This window comes from Azolla caroliniana, unplaced genomic scaffold, assembly GCF_043228905.1.
Source record: "Azolla caroliniana isolate FFs.n. ecotype wild unplaced genomic scaffold, voAzoCaro1.0.p SCAF_2, whole genome shotgun sequence".
Taxonomy (NCBI): domain Eukaryota; kingdom Viridiplantae; phylum Streptophyta; class Polypodiopsida; order Salviniales; family Salviniaceae; genus Azolla; species Azolla caroliniana.
Genome location: NW_028230437.1, coordinates 23468075 through 23493028, shown reverse-complemented (window position 1 = coordinate 23493028; position 24954 = coordinate 23468075). Strand labels below are relative to the sequence as shown.

The following is a 24954-nucleotide window of genomic DNA, read 5'->3' as shown; positions in this document are numbered from 1 at the left end:
ATTTGTAGGTGCTGGTAAGGAAGGCCGAGAAAATACATGCTCGTATTGTCAGGTACCACTCTCTAGGTAAGAGCATTGTTATTGATACTGCTTTGGTGGACATGTATGCCAAATGTGGGTTGCTTTCAAGGGCACAAGAAGTATTCAATGAGATTCCGGATGCATAATGTAGTGTCTTGGACAACATTGATTTCAGGGTACACCCAACATGGCCACAATGAGGAAGCATTGAATTGCTACAAATCAATGAGACAGCAAAGCATCGGCCCGAATGAAGCAATTTTGTTGTGTTTTTTGAAAGCTTGTGGTAGCATTGGGGCAATTGATAAAGGTCAAGAAATACATGCACAGATTGTTCAGGATCTCTTGAACAGATTGATATCTTCGGAACATCCGGTGGATGCCAAATGTGGCGATATTACAAAAGCCCAACAAGTATTCAACAGACTTTCTGTCCAAAACATTGTCTCTTGGACAGCCCTTAAGGCCGGCTATGCCCATATTGGAGGGCATGATATGGTTTGCAACACATTTGATTAAATGATAGCAAAAGGTATAACTCCAAACCTCGTTACCTTTACAGTGGTCCTTAATGCATGCAATCATTTAGGCCTTATGGAAAAGGGACAAATGTCTTTTGAAGCTATGGGCAATACTTATGGTATTATCTCAACTGTAAAACACCTAATGTGCATGGTGGATCACTTAGGCCAAGCTGGAAATTTTGATAAGGCTGTGGAGATGATAAAGAAGATGGAGTCTGCATGTTGCGATCATCGCCCTCTTTGGATCTCTCTGCTGGGTTATTGTCAAAAATGGAGAAATATGGAGGTTGGAAGATGGGCATTTGAAAATGTAGTGCAATTAGATGAGACTAGGCCTTCAGGAACTGTATGTAATAATGTATGAGTAATATATATGCAACTTCTTCCATCAAACAATAGTTTGGTGATGAAATCATATAGGTGTTGAAGGATGGAAAAGGCGACAATAGAGTGTTGATTTGTTATCTGAGGTTCATTAGTCGGGAAGAACCCACATCTCACGAGTTCAATTCCCACTCTCACAAAGAGATTTGTATTGTGTCACTCATGGGTGTATGAGAATGGTAAAGATGTGAGTTATATGAAGCTATATATATACCATGGATAAAGGAATCAATGTATATATACACCGTCAATGAAGGGAAATAAAAATCAAGATGCAAAATATGATAGAGAAACAATTAGAACTCGTCATTCTCATTTTGGAAGTGAACTTAAAAACCGTTGCAATAGGAAACCATGTAGATTTTAGATGGCATCATGAAAGTTGAAGTTGTGAGTCCACATGCCTTAATGAGCTCATCCTACTAGATTGTTTGTATGTATATGGAGGAAATAATGACAACGTATTCTCAAGAATACTAGAGCATTCAATTTAGAGAATGTTGTGCCGATCACATGTTTGGAAGTGTCTTTTTGTGAAAATCATACCATTAACCATTAATTTATGTTGAGTTGGGAGCCACTTTTAGTTTGTATATCCTTAAACAAGATTGAAGTACTAAATGAACATGCAACACATTAATGACCTCCAATTATGTAGTTCCCATCTAACTATCCTTTGTGGCCAAGGAAATGAAATAAATTGAATCATTGTGATTTGAATAGAGCATTTTCAATGGGACATTATAAGTGAGAGAAACCCTAACAAGATTGAAGTTGAAGTAGAAATAAAAGACCCATCCATGCAAAAAACAACGGCCAAAGTGACAATGTTAATAACAAGAGAAATGTTTGAGCAACAAGGAAACTAAAGCCAAGCTTTGCAAAATCATGTTGATCATGTTGCCATCAAGCAAGGTATAATATAAGTTTACATCTTCATGCATACCATTGCCCAAAATGTGATCAAAATGGAAATGGAAATGCCAACTATGCCGAGAAAATGGAAATGCATTAGGGGCGAAAATGAAATAATGCTAATATCAATTTGAGAACTTAAAGGGGAATACCTAGGTAGGGATCATACACAAAATATTTTGCAAACCTTTAGAATTAAGGGGAATTCTCACATGAGATAGGATGTGCCCAGAAAATCGGCGTTTATATCCGGAAAGTATTGACTAAACTGCTGTAGACATTTAAAGCTAGGTAAAAACAAAAACAAAGTGTGGCTCTAAAGGTCGAGCTTGCAGATATGAAGTACATAGACGTAATTCCCGACATAGAAGGTGATGGGTCTCAATTGTAGGTGAAGTGGGGGGAACTTATGAATCCTCGATGATGAACTACACACTACACTTCACAGTTGACAGTTCACACTACACACTACACACTACACACTACACACTACACACTACACACTACACACTACACACTACGCACTACACACTACACACTACGCATCACGCACTACACACTACTCACTATACACTAGATATTGGACACTACAGAGTACAAACATATATGCAGTATAGATGCACACTGATGGAGTCATAGGAAAGCGGCAATGGGAATACAAGGGCACTTTAGTGTTTGCCGAGGAAAGCAAGGGAAGGTATGAAAAGGCTCGTATTTATGATTTGAGTAGGCTTGCTCAATACAAGGCTACCCATATATGTATATGTATGTATGTATACAAAGTATATATGTACGTATATACATGCATATGTACGAGTATTTGCTGTCTATGTATGTACAATACATATGTGTACATAATATGTTATAGCATTATACGTACATATATGTATGTATGTATTAAAGGTCAGTATGTGTGAAGAAATGAAGGAAAGGTGGCCTTAGAGAGAAAACCCCTTCTCTCTCTCTGCCTCTGCCTCTCCTCTGCCTCTGCCCCTGTCTCTGCGCGATCTCAAGTAAGTACGTCTCCATTCATCATAATCTCTACTCATTGATTATGTCTTTTTGATGTTTTGCTTCTCCTTCTCCTTCTCCTTCTCCTTCTCCCTGCATAGGTTTATCTCGCGCGCGATTTGTACCCTCTTTTCCTTAAGTGATTTTCCAGTAATAGGCTTTTTTTGGCCACTCTTCTAGGGTTTCTCCTCGCTTCAGAGATTCCCTCAAATCCCTTTCTTTTCTGGAATTTTTTCTTGTTTTCTTTCCCTCCAGAAAATCTCTTGGCGTCCCTTTCCTTCTGATTTTTTGCTAGGTTTGTTCAGAGATTTCCTTTCTTCAAAGTGTTTTTCTAAGGTTTAATTCTTCTCGAGTGATAAATTCTTGGTTATCCGCTTCTTTGTCTCAGTTATTTTCTAGGTTCTTTCCCCAGAGATTATCCAGGTTGTTTGTTTTCTTCAGGTATTTTTCCTTTTTTCTTTACGGAATGTCCGCAGTGATTTTCTAGGGTTTGTATCTGTTCAGTGATTTTGTTTGTAGGTTCAATTCTCCAGGATTTTTTTTTGGCTCTCTGCGGTCATTTCTGTTTTAAGTTCTTATATTGTATTTACGCAATTTTTGTAGAGTTTTTACGCTAAGGTTTTAGCAGCATTGTGAAGCTAAAATGTAATGTAGAAAACAAGGAGATACTACAAAAAGTACATGGCAGAAGAAATTGTAAATAGACGGCCATTCGATCCTCACATGCCATTCAAAAACTAGGATGTCAAAGAGAAATTTGATTAAAAATAGAAATATTATCTAGAAATTTGAGAATTTTGTTTCATTAACTCTTATAAAAATCCTTAAAACATGTCAACTGTGATGAGAAATAAAATTGATGTGTATGTATATATATGTATATCTAGATATGTATACCTGCATACTCTCTTGTTGCCTCTGAATGCATACCTTATGAAAGTTTCAGTTTGTATAAGTCAAGACAAACTGCATCGAGATTCCTTTCTAACATCATGGAAGATGAGCATGAAGTCTATGGGGGAGATATTCCTGAAGATGTTGAAGGAGATTTGGAGACCGACCTTGAAGGAAATCCATATGGAAGGGATGTCAAGGAAGAAGATAGCATTGGTGATGATGCAGCTTCTAAGGTTAACTTTTGCATCCTTTGCATTCTTTATGTTTCTATTTTGTATTTGTCAAAACTGGATAGCATAACTCTCAAGGGAAGAGGACATTTTATATACTGAACATTTCTAGTAGGTTGTGTATTATTTGTGAACCTTAATGAAGTGGAGTATCAAATACGGAACATTGCTACATAGCATGTACATGTTTGTTCAACTAGTTTTATCCATATTGGTTTAACGATACCAAATCATCATATTTATTATATCCTCTGTTGTGTAAATCTGTAAATATATGAACAATCATTGTTTAGAATACATCCATGGACTGTGACTCTCATCCTTTCTTTCTAATGCAGTCAGATTGAATTGATTTTTTATCTGATTCATGTCTTGAGCTATATTCTGTTTTCAATCTACAGTTTTATCAGGTTAATAATAATAATATAGAATCCAAAAATGGATGCATACTGACTCATCAATGGAAGTTTTGGAATGAATAGAATCCGACCTTTACATTCCATATAAATTGAAACTGCTATTGAAAGAAAATGCAATGAAACTAGGGTATTGATGGTTGTGTATACCTGTTCAATCTTTTTTTCTTGTGAAATCGTCCAAACATTTAATATATTACTCTTAAGGGAACTTTTTTTTTCTATTATTTTCTGCATGGTTCCGTTGTATTCATATGCATTCTTTTTTGTTTGTGCTAGCCTTTATTGCGACCAAATTTGGCCAATTATACATGGAGGCGTGATTTAGAATCTGGGCTTTTAATAAGAATGTGCATGCAGACTTAGGCATGGATGGGTGTTGAATTTGTCTAGAAAACAAAATCAAGAAAATCTGAAAACATATCTTTAGTTAGATCAACTTGGAATTATTAAAAGAGCAGTAAGACAATTATCTATAATGTCCCATAATGTAGGTTATGGCTGAATAAAAGCTCCATATATTGGCAGGCCCTCCAGCACTGCCATATTGAACTTATAAAAGAATCTCTAGAACATTAGAAAATGAGGGCTTCTTTTCCTGGATTGAGGATTGGCATGTGAAGGAGAAGTTGATGTCAATTTAGAATTCTTGGTGTAATATTTGGCGAATTCTCATTGGTTATTGTTACGAAGTCTCTTAGTGCAGAGATTTATCATACACAGTTTATTTTTGATTGCTAATCTCAAGGATAGTTTGTAAGTTCTCAGAATAAAGGGAGCTTTGGGTCTTTATGCAGTTTATATGATTTCCAAATCCCTACAGTCTTTTATGTCCTGCAATTATCAATCTCTCACAGTGATCTATGCCATTATTTTGAACATATTTTAACATCATTGTGGTTGAAATGTTTAGAATATAGAGGGACATGAAAGAGAGTGCCATTATTTTGCATGTGTTTAAAAACTGCCATGGTTCAGACATTCACTTTGTTTTCAGGCTAAATAGTTTGAGAATTATATAGGAACTAGAGGATATGAAGAGGCGTCTGAAAGAAATGGAAGAGGAGGCAGCTGCCTTGAGAGACATGCAAGCAAAAGTAGAGAAAGAGATGGGTGTGGTACAAGGTTTGACCCCCTCCCCAATGCAGTTTACAATTCTATTTTCTGTTAACATTTTGAATGTCAGATTCTGAAAAGGGTAGTCTATATACCAGACCCAGCCTCTGCCACAGCTCAGCAGCAAAACAAGGAAGAAGCTGATGCGCGCTCAGTTTATGTTGGTAATGTATGTTATTAATAGCGTACCTCACTTGGATTGTGTGATTGCACTTAATTATAATCAGGAAGCATGTTTCTTTTGTACATTTAATATTAATACCTCACCTCCTGCCTTATGTTGTGTGATTTCATGCAATTGTAATTAGACTTTTCGCACTTAATTATAATCAGGAAGCTTGTTGCTTTAGTGCTTTACATTTAATATTAGTACCTCACTGCCAGTCTTAATGTTGTGTGATTTCATCCAATTGTAATTTACCTATATCGATATGCTACTGGTACCTTATAGCGTGGGATTGTATTCCAAATGTATTTGGGCAATGTTTAGCCTTTTGTAGTTCTATTTTAATTTGATCCTATACTGTATGCTATTTGTAGTGGGATTGCATCCAACAATGATCGGACAACTTTTGGGCTTATGGGCCTTGCATTTAAATTTTACTTGTACCTATATATTATTAGCACAGTATGGTCTCCAATTTTAATTGGGAACAATTTACTTGCTTTTTTTATTAGTACCTCTAGGCTATTAGTATCTTATTCTTTGGGATTGCATCCAATTGTAATTGCACAACGTTTTGATTTATGTATGTTACACAATTAAACTTTAGCTATATACCTACATGCAATTACTTATGCTGTTGGGATTCCTTGGGTTATGATTGGGAACAGTTTGCTTATTGATTGATACCTTTACGTTATTGATATTTATATTGTAAGATCTCATCCAATTGTAGTTTGCAATAGTTGTCTTTAGGTGCTTTACGAATAACTTTTACCTATACCTATATGTTTCAGGTTGATTACTTGTGCACACCTGAGGAGGTACAGCAACACTTCCAGTCTTGTGGAACTGTAAATCGTGTGACAATCTTGACAGATAAATTCGGACAACCTAAAGGGTACCATAAACCATGTGCATTGACAATTTTATTTATTCAACTATTGCTATCGTTAAATCACTTCAAATAATTAGTTTATGCCATTTTTGGAATGTGATGAGCTTGAATAACATTGATCTCGGATCCATATTTTAGAAGGGAATTGCTATACCCATGAGGCCAGCCTTTTCCATCATTTCCATGATTAATAAACCAATAAATGGTTTTGGGTGTTATGAAGGATTAAACAACAATATTTCTTTGGGTTCCTCAGGTATGCGTATGTAGAATTTCTAGAGTTAGAAGCTGTCCAAAATGCCGTTCTGCTGAACGAGTCAGAACTTCATGGCCGTCCCCTAAAGGTGAGAGTTGAACCCTATATCACTATGCTTTATTATTATTATTACTATTGTTGGTGTGTTTGAGGTTAGCAACATGGCAAAAGAGAATATATCAGGATGATGATTCTTAATGTTTGAACAGCCTAGCGTAGTATAAATTTCAATTCCATCACTGAAAAGTTCACTTTTAAATTTTTTGAAACCAACAGTACATGTACTGCTAGACTATGGCGTGTTTTGGAGTAAAAAAAGGTTAAGTTAACCAGTATGAGGGATGTGGTCTTTTTAAATAAATAAATTACGTTAAATTTTAGATGAAGGTATGTTACCTCTCTATAAGGTTTCTTTCCCCCTTTCAAACACTATATAATGTCGTGCAAAAGCATTAATATTCATCAAATTTATTTGATTGAGCTCTGTAAAGAATATTTACAGCTTCTGAAGCACAACAGCATAATGTTCTACATCATATACTGTGAACATTATAGATGTCATCATCCATGCAAGTAATTATTTGATATCTTATTTACGGTGGTGGTTAATTGTTTTTATCCAGGTATCAGCTAAGAGAACAAATATCCCTGGTATGAAACAATATCGAGGGCGTGCTTTAAATCCTTATGGCTATCGGCCGCGAAGGCCCTTTATGCCATCCTATGCATATGGTTATGGGTAGGCAGAACATACTTGAAATGTGTAACTTTCAGTTATTGTTTGTTTGCTGATCCTTTTTCCCATTCTTCTTGCTTTATTTGATAGGAGGATGCCAAGGTTCCGGAGGCCCATCCGATATAGACCCTATCTTTGATCAAGTCGTTATATGCACATTTTTGTGCTTGTGCTGTAGTAGCATTACAAAAATTGAATTTCCATGGATCGATTTTGTATATTGACACCTATATGCAAGTCTTCCTGATGAGAAATTCCAGGGTTGAGAAGGCTCTCTCTGATGGTTCATGTTCCCTGCATTGCAATATTTGTGTTATGCTAAGTGGAAACATTTTGATGTGCTCTATAACATTGCTCGGAAAACACATTAAATTTGGAGTTTCCATTAATTGGTTTTTGTACATTGACACTAATTTTTAATCAAATCTGACAAATTGGAATCCTTTGGGCATTTGTGACTTTGTTGTGCTAGTCAACCCTTGATATTGTCATGTAGAAGTTTCGAAGGGACTCATGTTTTTATTTTTTGCAATTTACAATAATTTACTGTTTTATTCTCCCTTGTGAATTTGACGTCTTCAATCACCTTTCAATTCCTATTACCTTATGGATGTATGAATTGTAGAAGAGCTATACATTAACGAGCTGATTTTGATTCACCTGCTTTCATTCTGCTTTTGTGCAATCATAACTACCTATGTTATTTTGAATTGTATACATTTCATAGTTGTTTTACGATTGGTGGAACATAAAATTCAATTATTTTTCAGACTATATAGATCTTGGTGCACATTCTTTTGTGTCATCATGTTTTGTCTGAATTTGGTGGGAGTGGCTATCTCATGAATCATGATTATCACAAACCATTTAGTAGCTATTGACAAATTAATAAGTCCTCATGAGCTATGATGAGATTTAACAGCTAGATAATGCTATGATTAATAAATTAGTTACGTAGGAAGATGTGTCAGTTGTTTTCCTTTAGTTTATGTATAGTGATTTTGATTAGATTCCAGGTAAGGAGAAAAGTGCTTGCTTGATATCAGTTTGGCTTAAAGTAAATGAGTTTTTTTGTAAGTGATGAAAAAAATCCATTGTTGCTAGTTTGAAAGGTTTGAAAGAGTTCAAGAAGATCATTTGATCTATAATGACAAAAATGGTTAGCAATGCACCCCTCTAAGAAGATATAGTAAGGGCCTCATTCTACTTAATGTTTCAAAATCCATCTTGATTTCCCGTAAATCTCTCATCCTTAAGTAAATTTGGCTTTGCAAATAACTTACATAGAAATATGCATGTGGTTATTTTGATTCCATGTGTTTCATGTGTAGCCTCAAATTTTTAATTTGTGAGTGACCAATGATCTAATATATGAAGGGCATTTTTTAAGTAGGTTGCAACTTGCAAATTTGGATATTACATATGTAAATATATCATGGATATGGTCATGCTTAAAGGTGGAGCACAAATTCCTAAAAGGAAGGGATCAAGATTTGTTTGAACTTTTTAACCTCTCAAACAAAATCAGGATTGCTTGTTCATGTCATGCAACGCATACAACGATAGAATAGTGTAAGAAGCTAACATAATTTGGTATTTTTATGATATTCCCTTTTTACTACACTACGTCCATGCATAACCTCAAATTATGTTAGGATGATAAATCATGTTTCAAGATGCAACCACATGGATATACTAATGGTATAGAATTATTGCTATCAATAGGGTATGGATTGGTGCCTAAGTTTATCACTCCTTTGTTACTGAGTCCAATGGATTCTTCTCTTCACTCAAATCATAATCCAACATTGGCATATACCTGATATCAATATAGTTGAAAAAACCAACGTCCCCTTCGTTCTTGATGATGATGAAAATCAAGATTCAAAGATGGGTTTGCTCACGAATAATCTTCGATGTTATCTTACAATTTAACAAAGTGTAAATGAGTCACTATTGTAAGGCGTGGTTGATAGGAAACAAAAGTTATTAGCATGGATTTGATAAATTGATGAATATCACAGGTGATAACTAATGGGAAAGAAATCATCAATATGGTATCATCTTGTTGTATATAAAATCTAATATACCACATGAGAGCTTCATTTATCTTCATATGTAACTACTTCATATCTCGTTTTGAAGTGTCTATTAAACGATCAATAACTTCAATTGGTGAGTAAATCATGTGATAATAATGGGGCATTTAAGCAACATTCAAATTTAAAGATTTTGCTTGGAGTACATATTTTTCTACATTCTTGGAGGCGTAATTTATACATCCTTCTACGGTCTCATTGTGCATGTATAGGTAAATATATGTGAGATAATGATGGCTTTGTAAATATGTTGTCAACAAGATAATATTTATTAATAAGACTTGGGAGTCTTACACCACTTTTTTTATTGCCTCGTCACCAATAATGCAATTTATCCGATTACAAATGCTATGTATGTCTTATTGAAACTTTTTGACCAATGGCATATAACAATAGTTTTGATACCATAACACTTTTCACAGTATACAACAAAGGAAAAGGAGAAACATGTGCATTGTAAATTAGAAATCCTGCATTTCAAAAGCCACGTTCATAATATGTTGTAGATGATGCAATGGTGTCGTCTTCTCTCTACCTCCAACCCTACCAAGTTGTTGACACTTGATAGAAACACTTCTTAGGCGGATGAGCTTGTTTTGATGGGTTTGTTTTCTAAAGCGAGATAAAGCGAGAGGATATGGCATATAGTTGCTTGCATAACATGTATTTGGACAAGTAAGGTTCTTTGAAAGTGATGTGATTGATTTCCATCTCTTGATCTAACGACATGTATGTTGATCGAATCTTCGAACTCCAATATAAATACATAAAATCTTCTAATGGGTGGTGTTATCTTTTCTCATACTTTCACATTAGACTTCATGGTTGAACATGGAAGTGGTTGAATAGTGTAGAGAGCTCTTTCCCCAATGACCACAGGGCAAATAATAATAATAAAGCTTGCAAAACAAAACTATAAATAGCCCTAACTTGTTGGATATTTACCAAAGAACACACCAAAGCTTTCCTAAAGTAAGTATCCAATCTGCTTGTAAATTCTCATAATCGACTAATGTCATGACATGTTCCTTACTCCACCAATTTTAACCGTGGGGGTATGTTGCTAGTTCACATAAAATGAGTACCCACAACGCACATGCACGGACGTACTACGCACAACATGCACATGCACATGCACATAAGCATATGCATACAGATATAGGTACCTTGTGATTGTACGCATATGTAGTGCACTATGCCACATACAAGTACATGAACAACATGCATACATGGACACATCCACTTATATGTACACATGGGCATATATATACACACATTTGAGAAATGTGCGTACACTTACACATTCCATACATGTACACATCCACCTATACATACGAGATGCACATATATGTACACATTCGGGACATGCACATACACACACACATACACACGCACATACACATACACATACACATACACATACACATACACATACACATACACATACACATACACATACACATACACATACACATACACATACACATACACATACACATACACATACACATACACATACACATACACATACACATACACATACACATACACATACACATACACATGCGCATGCGCATGCGCATGTACCTCAACCTACTCGAATACCTGTACAAGTGCATGGGTGTAGTACGGATGAATGTACACATACACATGCACATGCACATGCACAAGCAAGACAACCATATATTAATACTACTCAATACACACGTGGAGGGGGGAGGGGTGACCAATGCACATATTTTATAACAATTTGATTTGTTATTATTTATTTATTTATTTATGTTTTGCAAAAAACATTTTTGATTTGTTATTGTAATGTGAGACTTTTGGAGGCGAAGCGTGTGAACTAGCCAAACCAAAGAAGAAGAGAGAAGGGCGTGCGTGCGTGTGAAAAGGAAACGAATGGCGTTAGTTTTTTTTTCCCCTTCCGCAATAAATAAAAGAAAAAAGAAAAAAGAGAAGAAAAGATAGTCAATTCGTTTCTTTTATCATTATCATCATTATTATTATTATTATTTCCCGAATTTTCTTTTATTTAATTTTGCATTTTTCTTTCTTCTACCCACTCATATAAATTACGAGACGTTGCATGGCCCCCTCTTTTATATTTAGTTGTTAATTCATTCATTCATTATTTATTTATTTATTTATTTATTATCAAATTTCCCTAAATAAAAAATTAAACCCATAAGAAGAAGAAGAAGAAGAAGAAGAAGATATCCTTATCCGGTCTCATAGAGAAATAACCGCTGGTTTACATATTTCCATTAATACCATTTTTACAAAACCACCCTTTCCAACATACATGACATGCATGAGTCATGACATAACATAGCACATGGGGTTTTTTTTTTTGGGGGGGGGGGGGGGGGAGGGCACGTTTAGGGTTTAGGGTTTAGGGTTTAGAGTTTAGGGTTTATTTCTCACCATTACTCCCGAGTCCCAACAAAGTTACACACCATTGGCCTAGTAAAAAAATATGGACCAACAAAAAGAGTAAAAAACAAATCTACAAATGTATTCATTGCTCCAATGTCATGCATCCATTGTACCCACATTGTACACTGTCTTCTCCATCTTCAGACCGGCTAACCTTTCAATCGAACTTACCTTTAAGAATCCCCCCCCCCCCCCCCTCCCCCCCTTCTGACAAGAAAATTCGATAGGATAAGGCGTTGTTGGAACTTGATTGATAGGGGGCATGGTTGACAAGTTAAATTCTTGGCATTGACACGAAGAAAGCTTCGCTAGTGGGTCATTTCTATTCGCTCTATCCTCATGTTTATGCAAGGATTCTCGTCATTTCATCATATTCAGTGTGTACCATAAGCTTTTACCATAATGGAGCGAGAGGTAAAGTTTTACGTTTTGTGCATATATAACGAATTTCAAATCTTTAGTGTACGATGAAGATCTCTAATTGAACATGTGTCTCAAGTTTGTGATCAAACCAATATAGATTCTATTTACTCAAATTGGGAACATGAATCACAAGGAGACAATGAAATTGTGTTATGATCATCAAAATGTTTGAGTTAATAATGCATCTAAATTAGGTTGATAGTGAGGAGTGCTCCAACACTACAATCATAATACATAGATCATTGATCCAATTGACCACTAGTGAATCTTTGAGAATGCTCTCTAATCCATAGATGGATTAAAATTCCATTTGTTTGTACTTATCACTTCATTAGATTGTCAATCTAATCTACATGGTTGCACGAAACTTGTTAGCTTGCTATAAATAAACATCACATGAATTTAAGATTACGTGAAGAAAAACAACGACCAATTTTACTCATGAGAGTATTCCTTTTCATTGCGATAAAGTCTGTTTGATTTACCAAAATATGGATATTTGTCAGAGATTTCTCGATGCTCCCATTCGTTCGCTCATGGGTGGAGGATGAAACTAATTGAAAATGGTAGTTTTCCTTGGCTATAAATAGAGAGGGCATCCTAAAGTAGTTGTTATCAATGAAGGTAACCTTTAATATGTGGAATGTCCATAGAATACAATCCTCTCCCTTTCCGTCTTTTTGATATTATAGTACTAAATTGTTGCTAATAAGAATGAAATCTATTTTAGTGTCCATTAATTAACTTATCACGTGTCAATCTATTTTAGTATAAATCCTAAAATATTTGTGACATGCGAAAATATTACAATCCTTAGGAGACCATACATCGGGGAAACTATTGTAGAATCTCATCAAGTTTACATGGTATGCAATAAATGGTTACAACGTTACGTAAGCATTGATATTTACTCTACACTTTGCAACAAAAGGAGTTCCCCCTTTTGAAGACATGTAAAAATATCAAGAGCTTCACTTCACGATTTGGTTTTTTTGAGAGCATGTATCCATTAAGAAGATTCACAGAAGGAATCACACCAGAAGCATGTTTGGAAGGTAAAATAAAAAGATAGCTCAATGAGGATCTTGTATGTCACGTAAAATGTTGGAGTTCATTGCCATGTATGACAAGTTGGGTTTTCTTCATGTCATGAATTCGACTTGTCGTTTTCTTTAAACCGAGTGAGGACATTGATAGGCGAGTATTCGTCTTTTTACACATAAATGCTATTAGTTCTAGTTTGGCAACGTGTATCTATAGACATCCTACATTCTTTGAGGACATTATTACTTTATAGTGTAGAAATGAGCATCAACTTCATAAAGAGAATTCAATTGCTTTCACTTTTTTAGAGAACAATCTGATTGGTTGCTTGCATTGGCAGGTTTGTTATAATCTAATGTACCTAACAAAATGGGTCTATTCTTGGTTAATGTTATAATCTAATTTGAAGTTAGTTGACATATACAATAAATTCCATTTCATTCAATCATACTAAATTCAATGTTTTTTAACAAACTAAAACATAGAGAATGGATCTCCAATAAAAAAACGAAAACATAGAGAATGGCTCTCCATTATGAGTTTGTTAATGCACCAACTTCAATAACATCTATTATCAAAGTAAACTTGAGTAGAAGATTGGAATTTCGAAAACTTGGAAATGATATTCCTACAAGACCAAGACTCAAACAACAGTTTGACTCTACATCACCTTCATTGTTATGAAATGTACTCACCTTTAATTTAAGTCTCTGGTTACGTGTTCTCCTTTTCAACTTCTATCAAAAACTTCACATATTTGTAATGATTAATTAACGATAATTTCTACAAAACACATTCTAGAAGCCTAGAACTGACCTTATTAGAACTATGTTGAATAATTGTCCAACTTCAACCCAAAGCTACACACATTGGCTTGTGGTTCCTACAAAACACATTCTAGAAGCCTAGGAATGGACTCATTAAAACTATGTTGAATAATGTTTCGCTTCAATCGAAAGCAGCACAATGTTTATAAATATAAAGAAAAACTTAAAATACCCTTGCGTTTTGTTTGTGCCCCGAAGTTGATCTCTCAAAATGTCCTCGGTCAACTCATTCCATTTTGCTCTCATTCGGGGGATTGGCCAAGGGCATTTGGGGAAATAAAGAAAAATTCAAGTGTATTCATAGTTTCTATCTAAAGTTGATGAGTAAGCATTCCATGTTTCTCCGTTTTCAATTTATGTTTATATTTTAAAACATAAACTATAGCACTACCATTTATGTATGAGCAATATAATGTAACTTAACGTATTCGTAGGGACACGCTATGCTAGATATGGAGTTATAAAAAGGGAAATGAGGACACATGATGCACAGAGAACAAGTGGGATAGACCAATGCACATTTAATGCAATAAAAAATATCTAGGTTGCCTTCATCTTATGATTTATCCCCAACATCATGATTGAGTTATCAATGATCATGCAAGCGGCTTTTGATTACATGTACCTATTGTCAACTAATCAAGACCTCAATCTCGTGTCATCTACCTCCGCTTTATTAGAATGGTCAAGAAATAATTGGAAAGTCACCACCCTCGCATTCATGATCCCATTATCCATGTGTGAGTTCTAAGTTGTGGGCCTTGATATTCTTGAAAGTCTTCCTTCATTTGCATTCAGAACATGAACAACATTGTAAATGATCATTATATTTCTATTCTTTTGTTGGATGTTTTTTCAAGGTAGAAAGCTTGGTTACACAAAAGAGTGTGAATCATCTTACCACTGGGTATCTGTGGAGTTTCAAGTTCAACTTCTTTGACATCGTCTTCTTTCGTTGAAATTGGGTGTAAGCCGTGACCATAGTGTTGTTAGGATCAACATTCAAAACATGTAAATGATAATTGTATAAATGTACCAATTTCATTAAATTGTGCTAAAAAAGTAGAGTTTTGCGACAAAATATCTACTTGGGTTATTGGTTGCATTATAACATTTACATATTGCACCCCGCCACTTAAGCAAAAGGCACAAAGCATCATTGTTCCAACTTCCATGTTGCACCTATTTGTAATTTTCAACGTCGTCACATGATCTAGTTGTATGGTTTCTACCCTATACAAGCAATGTATGTAGCCAATGCTAAAGAGTGTGCTTGGTTCAAGCATCATTGTCACTAGTAACTAAGAAAATCTTTTACAACCCTCTAAAAACTTCTTTTGATTGAATTTAGCTAATAATATCACATGGCGTGACTTCTAGTCCTCATTTCTTGATTAGAGAATGATTAGTTGAGTTTGATGTGGGAATCCATAATATGCTCCCAAGAATTTCGATTCATTTGGCATTGGTTAGGTCCATTTATTCAGGCTTTAAGAACGATGATGTAAGCTTAAAATTCGAAATTGACTATAGAACATTTTCAATATATTTCGAATTCCTTTACATTCCATTGATGAAAGTTTTAACCCTGACACGTCTTTACTACAATCTTCTATTAATAAAAGTAAGCATAGAAATTGCCGATATAGAGTGTTAATGTTTCTTGTGCACTAATTCTCAAACTTTTGGCAACTTGTTGAATTTTTTAAGAGTTTGTAAATGAATTCCCCTTCTATGTTAGTGAAGTATTTTGAAAACCCCATTGCATTATTAGATTGTAGACATTTTCAATAATCTAGTTATCATACAAAAAAGTTTAAAAAGAAGATAGTACATGATAAAGCACAATGTGAAAGCATCCTTATAATCATATAATCTGACACAATAATACATTATTTCTTTTAAATTCACATGTATTAGATTTCTTGAATTTAAACATACAAACTTAAAGGGTACAATGTTGAAGCTAACGCCTTGCAACAACTAGTTGATTTTAGTACTTGAGAAATGGGTATAGTTTAGTTTCACACTAGTAGTTGATCTTAAAATGTGGGCTTTATGAATGCATTTTCTCCAACTCAAGGTAAGGAAACCACACTAACGTGTTAGCATAACTTCAACACATCATTTTTCTCCAACCCGATGGTTCGAAACCAAATCGATGCCTTAAGGTAATGCCAAGAAGTCACTTCTCTCCAACCCAAGGGTTGAAAATCACACTAATGCCTCAAGGCAAAGTCAACATATTAGTGACATTATCTCACCTTTCTTGTTCGTGTTTCATATTCGATAGCATGAACTTAATGTCATAGAAACGACCGAGTAAGATGAGAGAGAGAGAGAGAGAGAGAGAGAGAGAGAGAGAGGGAGCAAGTTCAAAATGGGGGGGAAAGCACTTCAACATGTTGTTTCACAATAATGTAACGAAACAATTAAACGATATATTTATTGAGAGTTAAGTTGTCACCAAATGTGGATGTATTCATTTAGTGAGCAAGTGGTAGTCACACTTCTTAATTCGGGAAGCGATCTTTTGATCGAGGTTGGCGAGGTTTTAAAAGTTGGCTCATAACTATCTATGTAGTTATGGTGTAACTCATTATTATAGGCTTTAATTATACTCATAACACCGCTTGCAATAGTGTGAATAAGAGTAGTAATAATAATTATGAGTTATTTAATAATCAACAATTTACCCTCTCATGATTTACACTATGACCACTTTGTATATGAAAAAACACTTGGGTAATAATTGATTAAATATTTAGGGCTTGTAATGCTTACTATTGGAGCAAGATTGATAAACCATGTAACTTGCATGGCAATTCAAACTTTGATTGGTCATTGATGTAGTAGGTGTCCCTCTAATTTGAATGAGTTTAACATTATGAATATTAAGTCGGAAGCTTCAATATACTTTGGTTATTACACGTGTTGAATCAGTGTCAACTTCTTAATATGAAGAGTTCCATTATGTAATCTAGGCACAAGTTCTTCCAAATGAAGATCCACTTATCACACACATTTGTTAAGTTTGCTTCTACAATTCAAATGTCAACTTACTAGTTATGAAAATTGCACGGGTTTCACATGGGTACGCAAAACTAACTTAATTAAAGCAATGAATAGGTCATCGGCCACAATCATATGCATTTGATTTTTGGAAAATAAAATAAAATCATATGCATTTGTTGCATGCGTGTCATGGATGTCATGTATGCATCATATAGAGAGTATGAGCACGCTGCACACTACTCTTTAAGTTGGCCTTCGCATAAAAATGTCCACCTCTTGAATTAAGAGGTTGCAACCACTTGCTTAGAGAAAGAAAATCCACACACAATGTCTCTTAGCTTAATCTTTAGTTGTTGATAGCCTTGACATCACAACAAATGGAAAAACTGCAAAATAAAATTTGAAACGTGGACCAAATTTGACACCCACTTATCACATCATAGAGAGAAGGCTCATAAGTCATAATGGCCAAGGGTGGGATCGTAAATTGCTTCGTTGTGACATGGATTGCAATATAAATGGATATTGACTCCACGTGTCAAATTGAGAAGTTGTCCATAAATAAGGTTATATAACTTGACACCATGCACCTATTGAGGAAGATATTGACATGATAGGCAATAAAATTTGCTTGGATCATGACACCACATGCCACGTTTTGAGAATTTTTACAATAAATAGTGTAGTCTTCGGGGTAGAATCTTGGCATTGTACACCGCACTACTATAAAAAAACCCAGTAGAGTTGACATACTCACACCTATTTATTTTAGGGATAGAAAACCAAAGCTATGGAGCATGAAATCGCCACTACATCCAACATGTCAACTAGATATGGTGTTATTCTATGTGATTAATTTTGTCCTTAATTGAGTGCCGACAGTCAAATAATTATTCCCGTTCTCTCTGACCATTGGACATTGACAACATTAGCAAGATATTGGTTTGGACCCAAGAATAAATGGAGCTAGCAATGATAAAATAACAAATCACGATCATAGCCATTAGAATAACCATGTAAGGGTCCCAAAATCTTGATGCTTGCATTTCTTATCAACACACTCACATTCAAAAATCTATTTGACTACATGTCTGAAGGTGGGGTTGGATGTTTGCCAATAGATTGCGCATTGTCATATGCACACATATTGGACGGAAGCAGCTTGCAATCAATGTTATATTAGTAGCACTACAAACTACCCTGAGACTTTGAAGTTTGCCAAGTGGCTCGGTGATTTATGCATGCAATACATGAGATCGAGTTTCTAAATTGAACATGAAATTCTAAAACGTGTCTCACTAAGGTGCGCCATGTTAGTTTGCCAGAAGATTTGCAAGCATTGAAGTTTGCCAAAAGATTTTATACAAAGAGATGCAACTAGAAATACAATGATTTATATGCATGATCTCTTTTTCTTTTTTTACCATACGTGATGCAAGCTTGCATTGAATATTATATTGCAAACATGACGAAATGCCCTATGACTGATGTCTGCCACGACGACATGCAATAGAGCAATTCTATCCATGTGATTTGCATCAATGAGAGATGTTGATTTTGAATTGAATGTGCAATTTCGAAAGTTGTCTCGAGGGAAATGCGGTTGTAAATTTGCCAAAATACTTTTACATTGAGACATGCAAATACAATTATAGCATTTATAGGGTTCCATTAGATATGACTACTTTGGCATTACAGACCACTGAAAAAGGCTTAACGTTGCCCATAGGTGCAATGTATGAGATGGGATTTGTCGCTCTCTCTAGTTTGAACGTTAATCTTCTTAACGAACGCAATTATGCTGGTAATATTTGCATCAATCACAATCAATATGTGATCTATTTATTTTTGTTACTATTTGGAAGCCTGAAGGCAAATTTCGCGTGAAAACCTAAGGGTGAAGCAAGTCCCATTATAGTGGTGTGTCCCTTGTGCTAGCTAGCTAGCCAGCCCGACTTATGCAATATCCCTAGTGAGATCTCCTCTTAACAGAGGAGCATGAAAACAAGTAATAAGGCAGTGAGCACGAGAGCGATTGAAATTCCGAAAATCCCATTCGCTTTGGTAATCGAAACGCTCGGAACAAGAAGGACACAAAGCAAAAAATATACAAAGTATATTAGTCACGTCCCAGGGAGGGGGGGGGGGGCTTTCCGGAGCTTCTGCTAGTTGACACGGAAATACGGCAGTTTGTACATATGATCCCATGAGAAAGAAAGAAAGAAATATTAACGTCTTCAAAGGCCAAATAAAAGTATATATATTATATTACATGGACAAGAGAGGACTTGAACCAATAACCCCCACCTTATGACTCTCAAACCTTACCATTTGCCCTATACTTAGAGAGAGAGAGAGAGAGAGAGAGAGAGATTGCAGTACTGTGGCATGGGCCGGCCCCCGGGTTGTCGTGTGTATGTGTGTGCCGTGGGGCCGGGACTTGGAGAGAGAGAGAGAGTGTGTACAGTGTAAAAATATACAGTATATGGTATCATGTACATATTCTATATACATGATACTATGTATATACTGTATATTTTTACAGTATACTGTATACTATACTGTATTCTATGTAGAATACAGTATATTTTTGTATATAGCATATAGAATACATGTGTGTACATATGTATGTGTCTGTGTGTGTTTGGGCTTCTAGCATTTTGTACAGAGAGAGAGAGAGAGAGAGAGAGAGAGAGAGAGAGAGAGCCATTGGATTCCATTGTATCCAACCAAAGTGAGAGCCCTCTCTCTCTCTCTCTCTCTCTCTCTTTCCTCTGTTTCTCTCTGTATCTCTCTCTCTCTCTCTCTCATGCTCTCTCTTTCCTCTGTTTCTCTCTGTATCTCTCTCTCTCTCTTTCCTCTGCTTCTCTCTGTCTCTCTGTCTCTCTGTCTCTCTCTCTCTCAATTATGATGATGGTTCCAAGTGCATGAACATCACTATCACACACAAAACCCTTCCTTCTGTCTCTCCTGTCCCCTCTGCCTCTGTCTCTCTCTGCATACATACATACATACATACTTATATATATATGTATAATGTATGTATATATATATGTATAATGTATGTATGTATGTAGATGAATGAATGTAAGTTATTTGGAAATTGATTGACTGTGTGTGCGTGTGCGCGCACACGAGGGCGGGTGAGTGGATTCTTGTAACAATACACAAATAAAATAACAGAATCCAAAGGAAGCAGAAGAAAGAGGCAAGGAAATAGGAGGAGAAGAAGAAACATGAAGAGATGTATGGCTATGGCAGAGATAAAATAAAATAGTTATTTTTAGTTTTTATTTTTAATAATTAGGAAGAAGAAGAAGAAGAAAGAGGCAAGGAAGGAACTTGGAAGGAAGGAGGAGGAGAAGAAGAAGAAGCAGAAGAATCATGAAGAGATGTATGGCTATGGCAGAGATCAAATAAAATAGATAATTTTAGTTTTTATTTTTAATAATTAGGTATGCATATTATCTTCTCTGCATATCGATTAGGGCAAAAGTAAAAGAGGAAAAAAAGGAAGACGAGAGAGGGAGTGTGTTAAAGTAAAAGAAGAAAGAAAGAGAAATCTACTCTCTCTCTCTCTCTCTCTCTCTCTCTCTCTGTGTGTGCATGCGTATATAAGAGCTCTTCAAACAGACGAAGAAGAAGAAAGACAGAGGAAATTCAACCTGAGCTTCTTAGAAAAAAGAAGACGCAGAAGAAGGAAGGCGGAAAATTCAACTTACGATCTTAGGACAAGAACAAAAGAAAGAAGGAAAGGAAACTTGGGATCTTAGAAGAAGAAGAAGAAGAAGAAGAAGAAGAAGAAGTATAGGAAATCTGACTTTTGGTTCTTCTTCAGTGCCACTGAATTGTTAGGCCTTTCACCATAGCTGAGCTTGGAAAGAAGAAGACAGAGGAAATTCAACGCTGGGCTCTTCATCAGATTGCCAGAATTCCCGATATTTGATCATAGCTGAACCTTTCTGAGATTGACAGAAAAGAAATAGATTCAACCTGGCTTCTTCGTCAAAGTGGTAGAAATTCGCAGCATAATTTCACCATAGCTGAGCTTTCTGGTTTTTGCACACTTTAAGAAGAAGAAGAATACGGAAAATCAACTTTGGGTCATTCATCATAGTGGCAGTATATCACCATAGCTGAGCTTTGCCCACTTTAAAAAGCCACTTTAAGCTTGGGTTTTAAAAGTAGAGACAGTTGCAGGTTTGTCTGTCACCATAGCTGAGATTGCATTTGCAATTTTCTAAATCCATACTAACAGCTTTGAGCTTCAGTAAAACTACCAGAAACTTTGCATAGCTGCTTCTTTTTGACAGTATCTTCTTCTTTTTCCATCGGATCTTGAAAAACAAAGCGTCACAGTCGATCTGTGAATTTTCATTTGCAAAGAAGATAAACAAAGATTTAGTTAATCTGTGAATTGCTCTTGTCGTTGCTTTCCCCAAGGAGGTGAAGAAGCAATCTGTGGATTGTGTTTGCGTTTGTTAAGCGACAGAAGCAAGACAAGCCAACGAAAGCTTCCTAATTCAAAGTTAAACTTGAGGAATCAATCCGTGAATTGCATTTTCTTTTGTTTTTTTGCTTCCGATTGAATGAATATTAAAGGCCAAAGATGTGGAAAGCACCCATCTCATCCACTTGTGGGTGTATGTGCATTATGCCTCACGGAACGCCTCTCCAATGTTGAAAGCAAAGGATGGGGATCTTCTTCAACATCAAAAGCTCCCTATGAAACTTCCCTCAATTATCATCAGAATAATAACAATAACGATTCTAATAATGGACCTGAACCTACAGGTAAGAATTTGAATCTTTACAAGGATGTGATTTATGAAGCCATTTGCTATAGTAATAAAACAATTACAGTAGAACAGAAAAAGCTTAATTTGCCCTCGGCCCAAGCCCAAGGATCAAATGTGGCCACATTTGATAGTGAGAAAGGTGAGAAGAACAACCAAGAAGAAGAGGAAATCGTCTCCAAAGGTAGAGGAGTGGATTCATCAGAGGAGATTCTTGGCTCCAAAAGTAGTGAAGAAGCTTCAGCGGAAATGGTGAAGCATGAAAAAGAGAGTTTTTCCAGCCAGCCCCATATTCGTAGTGAACATGGGCATGGTTCCATTGATGAGAAGACTAGATCTGTGATATCAGTTGAGCTTAAAGCACCAATTCATAGTGAGATTTCACTTCTTACAGTTGATGAGAACACTGCATCTACGACATCAATTGAGCTCAAAGGACCCATTTCAGCTTCGATCGACCGTATTAAAAGGAGTTTACCTTCTGCCCAAATGTCAGATTTGACCACACTCAATAATGTCAAATGTGATGATAACCAAATAGAATCTGGCTCCAAAAGTAGAGAAAAAGATTCGATTAAAATGGTTAAACATGGTTCAGCTAAGGAGGGCATGTGCAAGGATTCACAAATTTGTAGTGAAATTTCAGTTGCTCCCATCAATGGGAAAACCAAGTCTATGGTTTCAGGTGATCTCAAAGCGGGCTCTATTGATAACATCACGAATATACGTAGCTCAGTTCGAGGAAATGCCCTTCTGAACACTGAACCCCAAATAGATACAACTAGGTTTATGGAGGATACCAGAGCTCCAATTTCTCGAACCTCGTCAAGCCACAAACACAAAAAGAATACACTCTCTTCGCTTTTCATTCTCGATGATAGAGGGACTGATATGGAAGAGGTTAAAAGTATGCAAAATTCGTCTAATAATACAAATGGGTTTTCATCCGGTGTTTCTGAAAGTTCTCAACAATGCAGAGCAAACCAGGTTCATGAGCAGAGGAGATACCAACATAGGTCCTTCTCAGAAAGGGCTGATCCTACCAAATATCTCTTTCCAGTGCCAGAAAGCACCACTAAGGATTCTTCTTTTTCATCATCTTCCTGGTTTTCATCGCTCTTTCGAAGGCGGAAGAAAAGTCCTCCAGATAAATCAGCTATAATGAATACCTCATCTTATAAGAGCTCAGTGGTCACACCTCAGAATGGGTGGGAACATGCAAGGCAATCTTGGGATGCACCTAGACCTTCTTCTTCTGCATGGGGTATATCTTCATTTGATCGACCCAGGTCATCTTGGGAACCTTCTAGACCCACATGGGATGGTGTTGTTCGATCCTCAGAGGGAGATTCTGTGCTCAATGGCATAGATTTCTATACTGAAGGTTTACGTGAGGTGGCTAGGGTTTCTGAGGGTTTGCGTGAACTAGGAGGGAATGATGCTAGAAAGGTTCTTGAAAGCAAGAGAAACGGATCAAAATCTATGTCCAAAGCACCACAACATATAGACGATAAAAATAGAGCAAAGTCTACCAAAGGTTTCCAAGTTCCGAAACACATGTTAGCACAAACTACTCCTCCAAGATCATCCGATGCAACGGAAATCTTCATTCAAGAAAGGCTTAGCAATGATCGAAATCATCATCATTATCGGCAATATGGTCGAACTTCTAATGCTCTATGGAGCAAAGTCTGGACAAAGACTTTCTCTAATCCAAAGTGGGCATTCAAGACCAAGCATGACAAAGGACAAATTGTGAGGGAAGAAGGGGATGTGATTATGACAAGTAAGGGTGATGCACATGATCAAGGAAAATTTATATCATCTTCTCCAGAACTAGCCAAAGAAAATACCCATCGTGCAAGCCATTTAAGGCACTTCAACAGTATTATGGAACATGAAACAAGATGGAATGCATACTATGGTCCTATTCTGAAGAAGAGTAATGATGATGGAGAAATAAACAATTTAAAAGTTGCACACCCACAAAAAGACCTGGTTAACAAAGATAATGCTCCCATTCAAAAAGATGGGCAAGAAGATAAAAAAAGGGGTTCAAGTTTTATGTTAGAAAATGGGCTGCTGAGCTTCTATCTTACCCCTGTCAGGAGGGGCCAGGGCAGAGGGAAAGGGATTATGATGGTATAAAACGACTGTGTATGCATCTGTCCATGTATTATCTTCATTAATTGTTTATAGAAATTGGGTTTACCCATGGGCATAATTCCTAAGAAGTCTTTATTGATTATGATCCTTGTACATTGGTTTGAGGGGTAGATTAGCCTAGATACTTTCATTTTATGGACATTGGGCTTTTTACCATGGGCATAATAATTCATACGGGGCATTTGTTTTATGATTCGTACACATGTTGATCTTGGGCATTTGAGAGACATCAACCATCTACTCTCACTTTATAAAAATTGGGTTTTGTAGTATGTGAATAATTCGTAGAACATGGGGCCTACCTAATCTCTTGGATATTGGTAACTTGATTATGTCCAACCACTGCTGCCTTAAATTTACGACATTGTTTTAATGACCTATTATTACAGGGTATAATTTCATGCCTATAATTGATCTATTTTGTTTCAAATGAGGTGGTTGAGATTTAACATTTATCTACTGGTTTATGGTTACAAATGAATAAGTTCTGTAGTTCATTTTATAAATTTTTGTATTTGCATCCATGTACATAAATTTGATCACTTGCTTTAGGCTTACAAGGGGTTGTGATGAGATAC

At 36.0% G+C, this 24954-nt stretch overlaps 2 protein-coding genes across 3 annotated transcripts; both read left to right on the top strand.

Moving 5' to 3' along the window:
- Positions 1 to 2752: 2752 nt before the first annotated feature.
- LOC147867685 (polyadenylate-binding protein 2-like) lies at positions 2753 to 7950 on the top strand. Of its 2 annotated transcripts, XM_087315466.1 has the most exons (8): positions 2753 to 2857; positions 3802 to 3985; positions 5421 to 5523; positions 5613 to 5683; positions 6475 to 6578; positions 6832 to 6919; positions 7455 to 7570; positions 7658 to 7950. In XM_087315466.1, exons 2-8 carry the CDS (start codon positions 3848 to 3850, stop codon positions 7704 to 7706), a joined length of 669 nt encoding a protein of 222 aa, XP_087171592.1. In that variant the 5' UTR covers positions 2753 to 2857; positions 3802 to 3847; the 3' UTR covers positions 7707 to 7950. The 2 variants fall into 2 exon arrangements, with proteins under 2 accessions (XP_087171592.1, XP_087171593.1); XM_087315467.1 differs by lacking the exon at positions 7658 to 7950 and having other exon boundaries at positions 7455 to 7574.
- A 13649-nt stretch (positions 7951 to 21599) lies between these two features.
- LOC147867684 (uncharacterized) lies at positions 21600 to 24577 on the top strand. The gene has a single exon (XM_087315465.1). The coding sequence runs from the start codon at positions 22004 to 22006 to the stop codon at positions 24356 to 24358; it is 2355 nt and encodes a 784-aa protein (XP_087171591.1). The 5' UTR covers positions 21600 to 22003; the 3' UTR covers positions 24359 to 24577.
- The last annotated feature ends 377 nt before the right edge of the window (positions 24578 to 24954 follow it).

Bases quoted from the DNA above. Each gene is read 5' to 3' on its own strand.
- LOC147867685 (XM_087315466.1), top strand. From the start codon at position 3,848: ATGGAAGATGAGCATGAAGTCTATGGGGGAGATATTCCTGAAGATGTT. The intron at 3,986-5,420 runs GTTAACTTTTGC...AGAATTATATAG, and splicing joins GTGATGATGCAGCTTCTAAG to GAACTAGAGGATATGAAGAG. The intron at 6,579-6,831 runs GTACCATAAACC...TGGGTTCCTCAG, and splicing joins AAATTCGGACAACCTAAAGG to GTATGCGTATGTAGAATTTC.
- LOC147867684 (XM_087315465.1), top strand. From the start codon at position 22,004: ATGAATATTAAAGGCCAAAGATGTGGAAAGCACCCATCTCATCCACTT.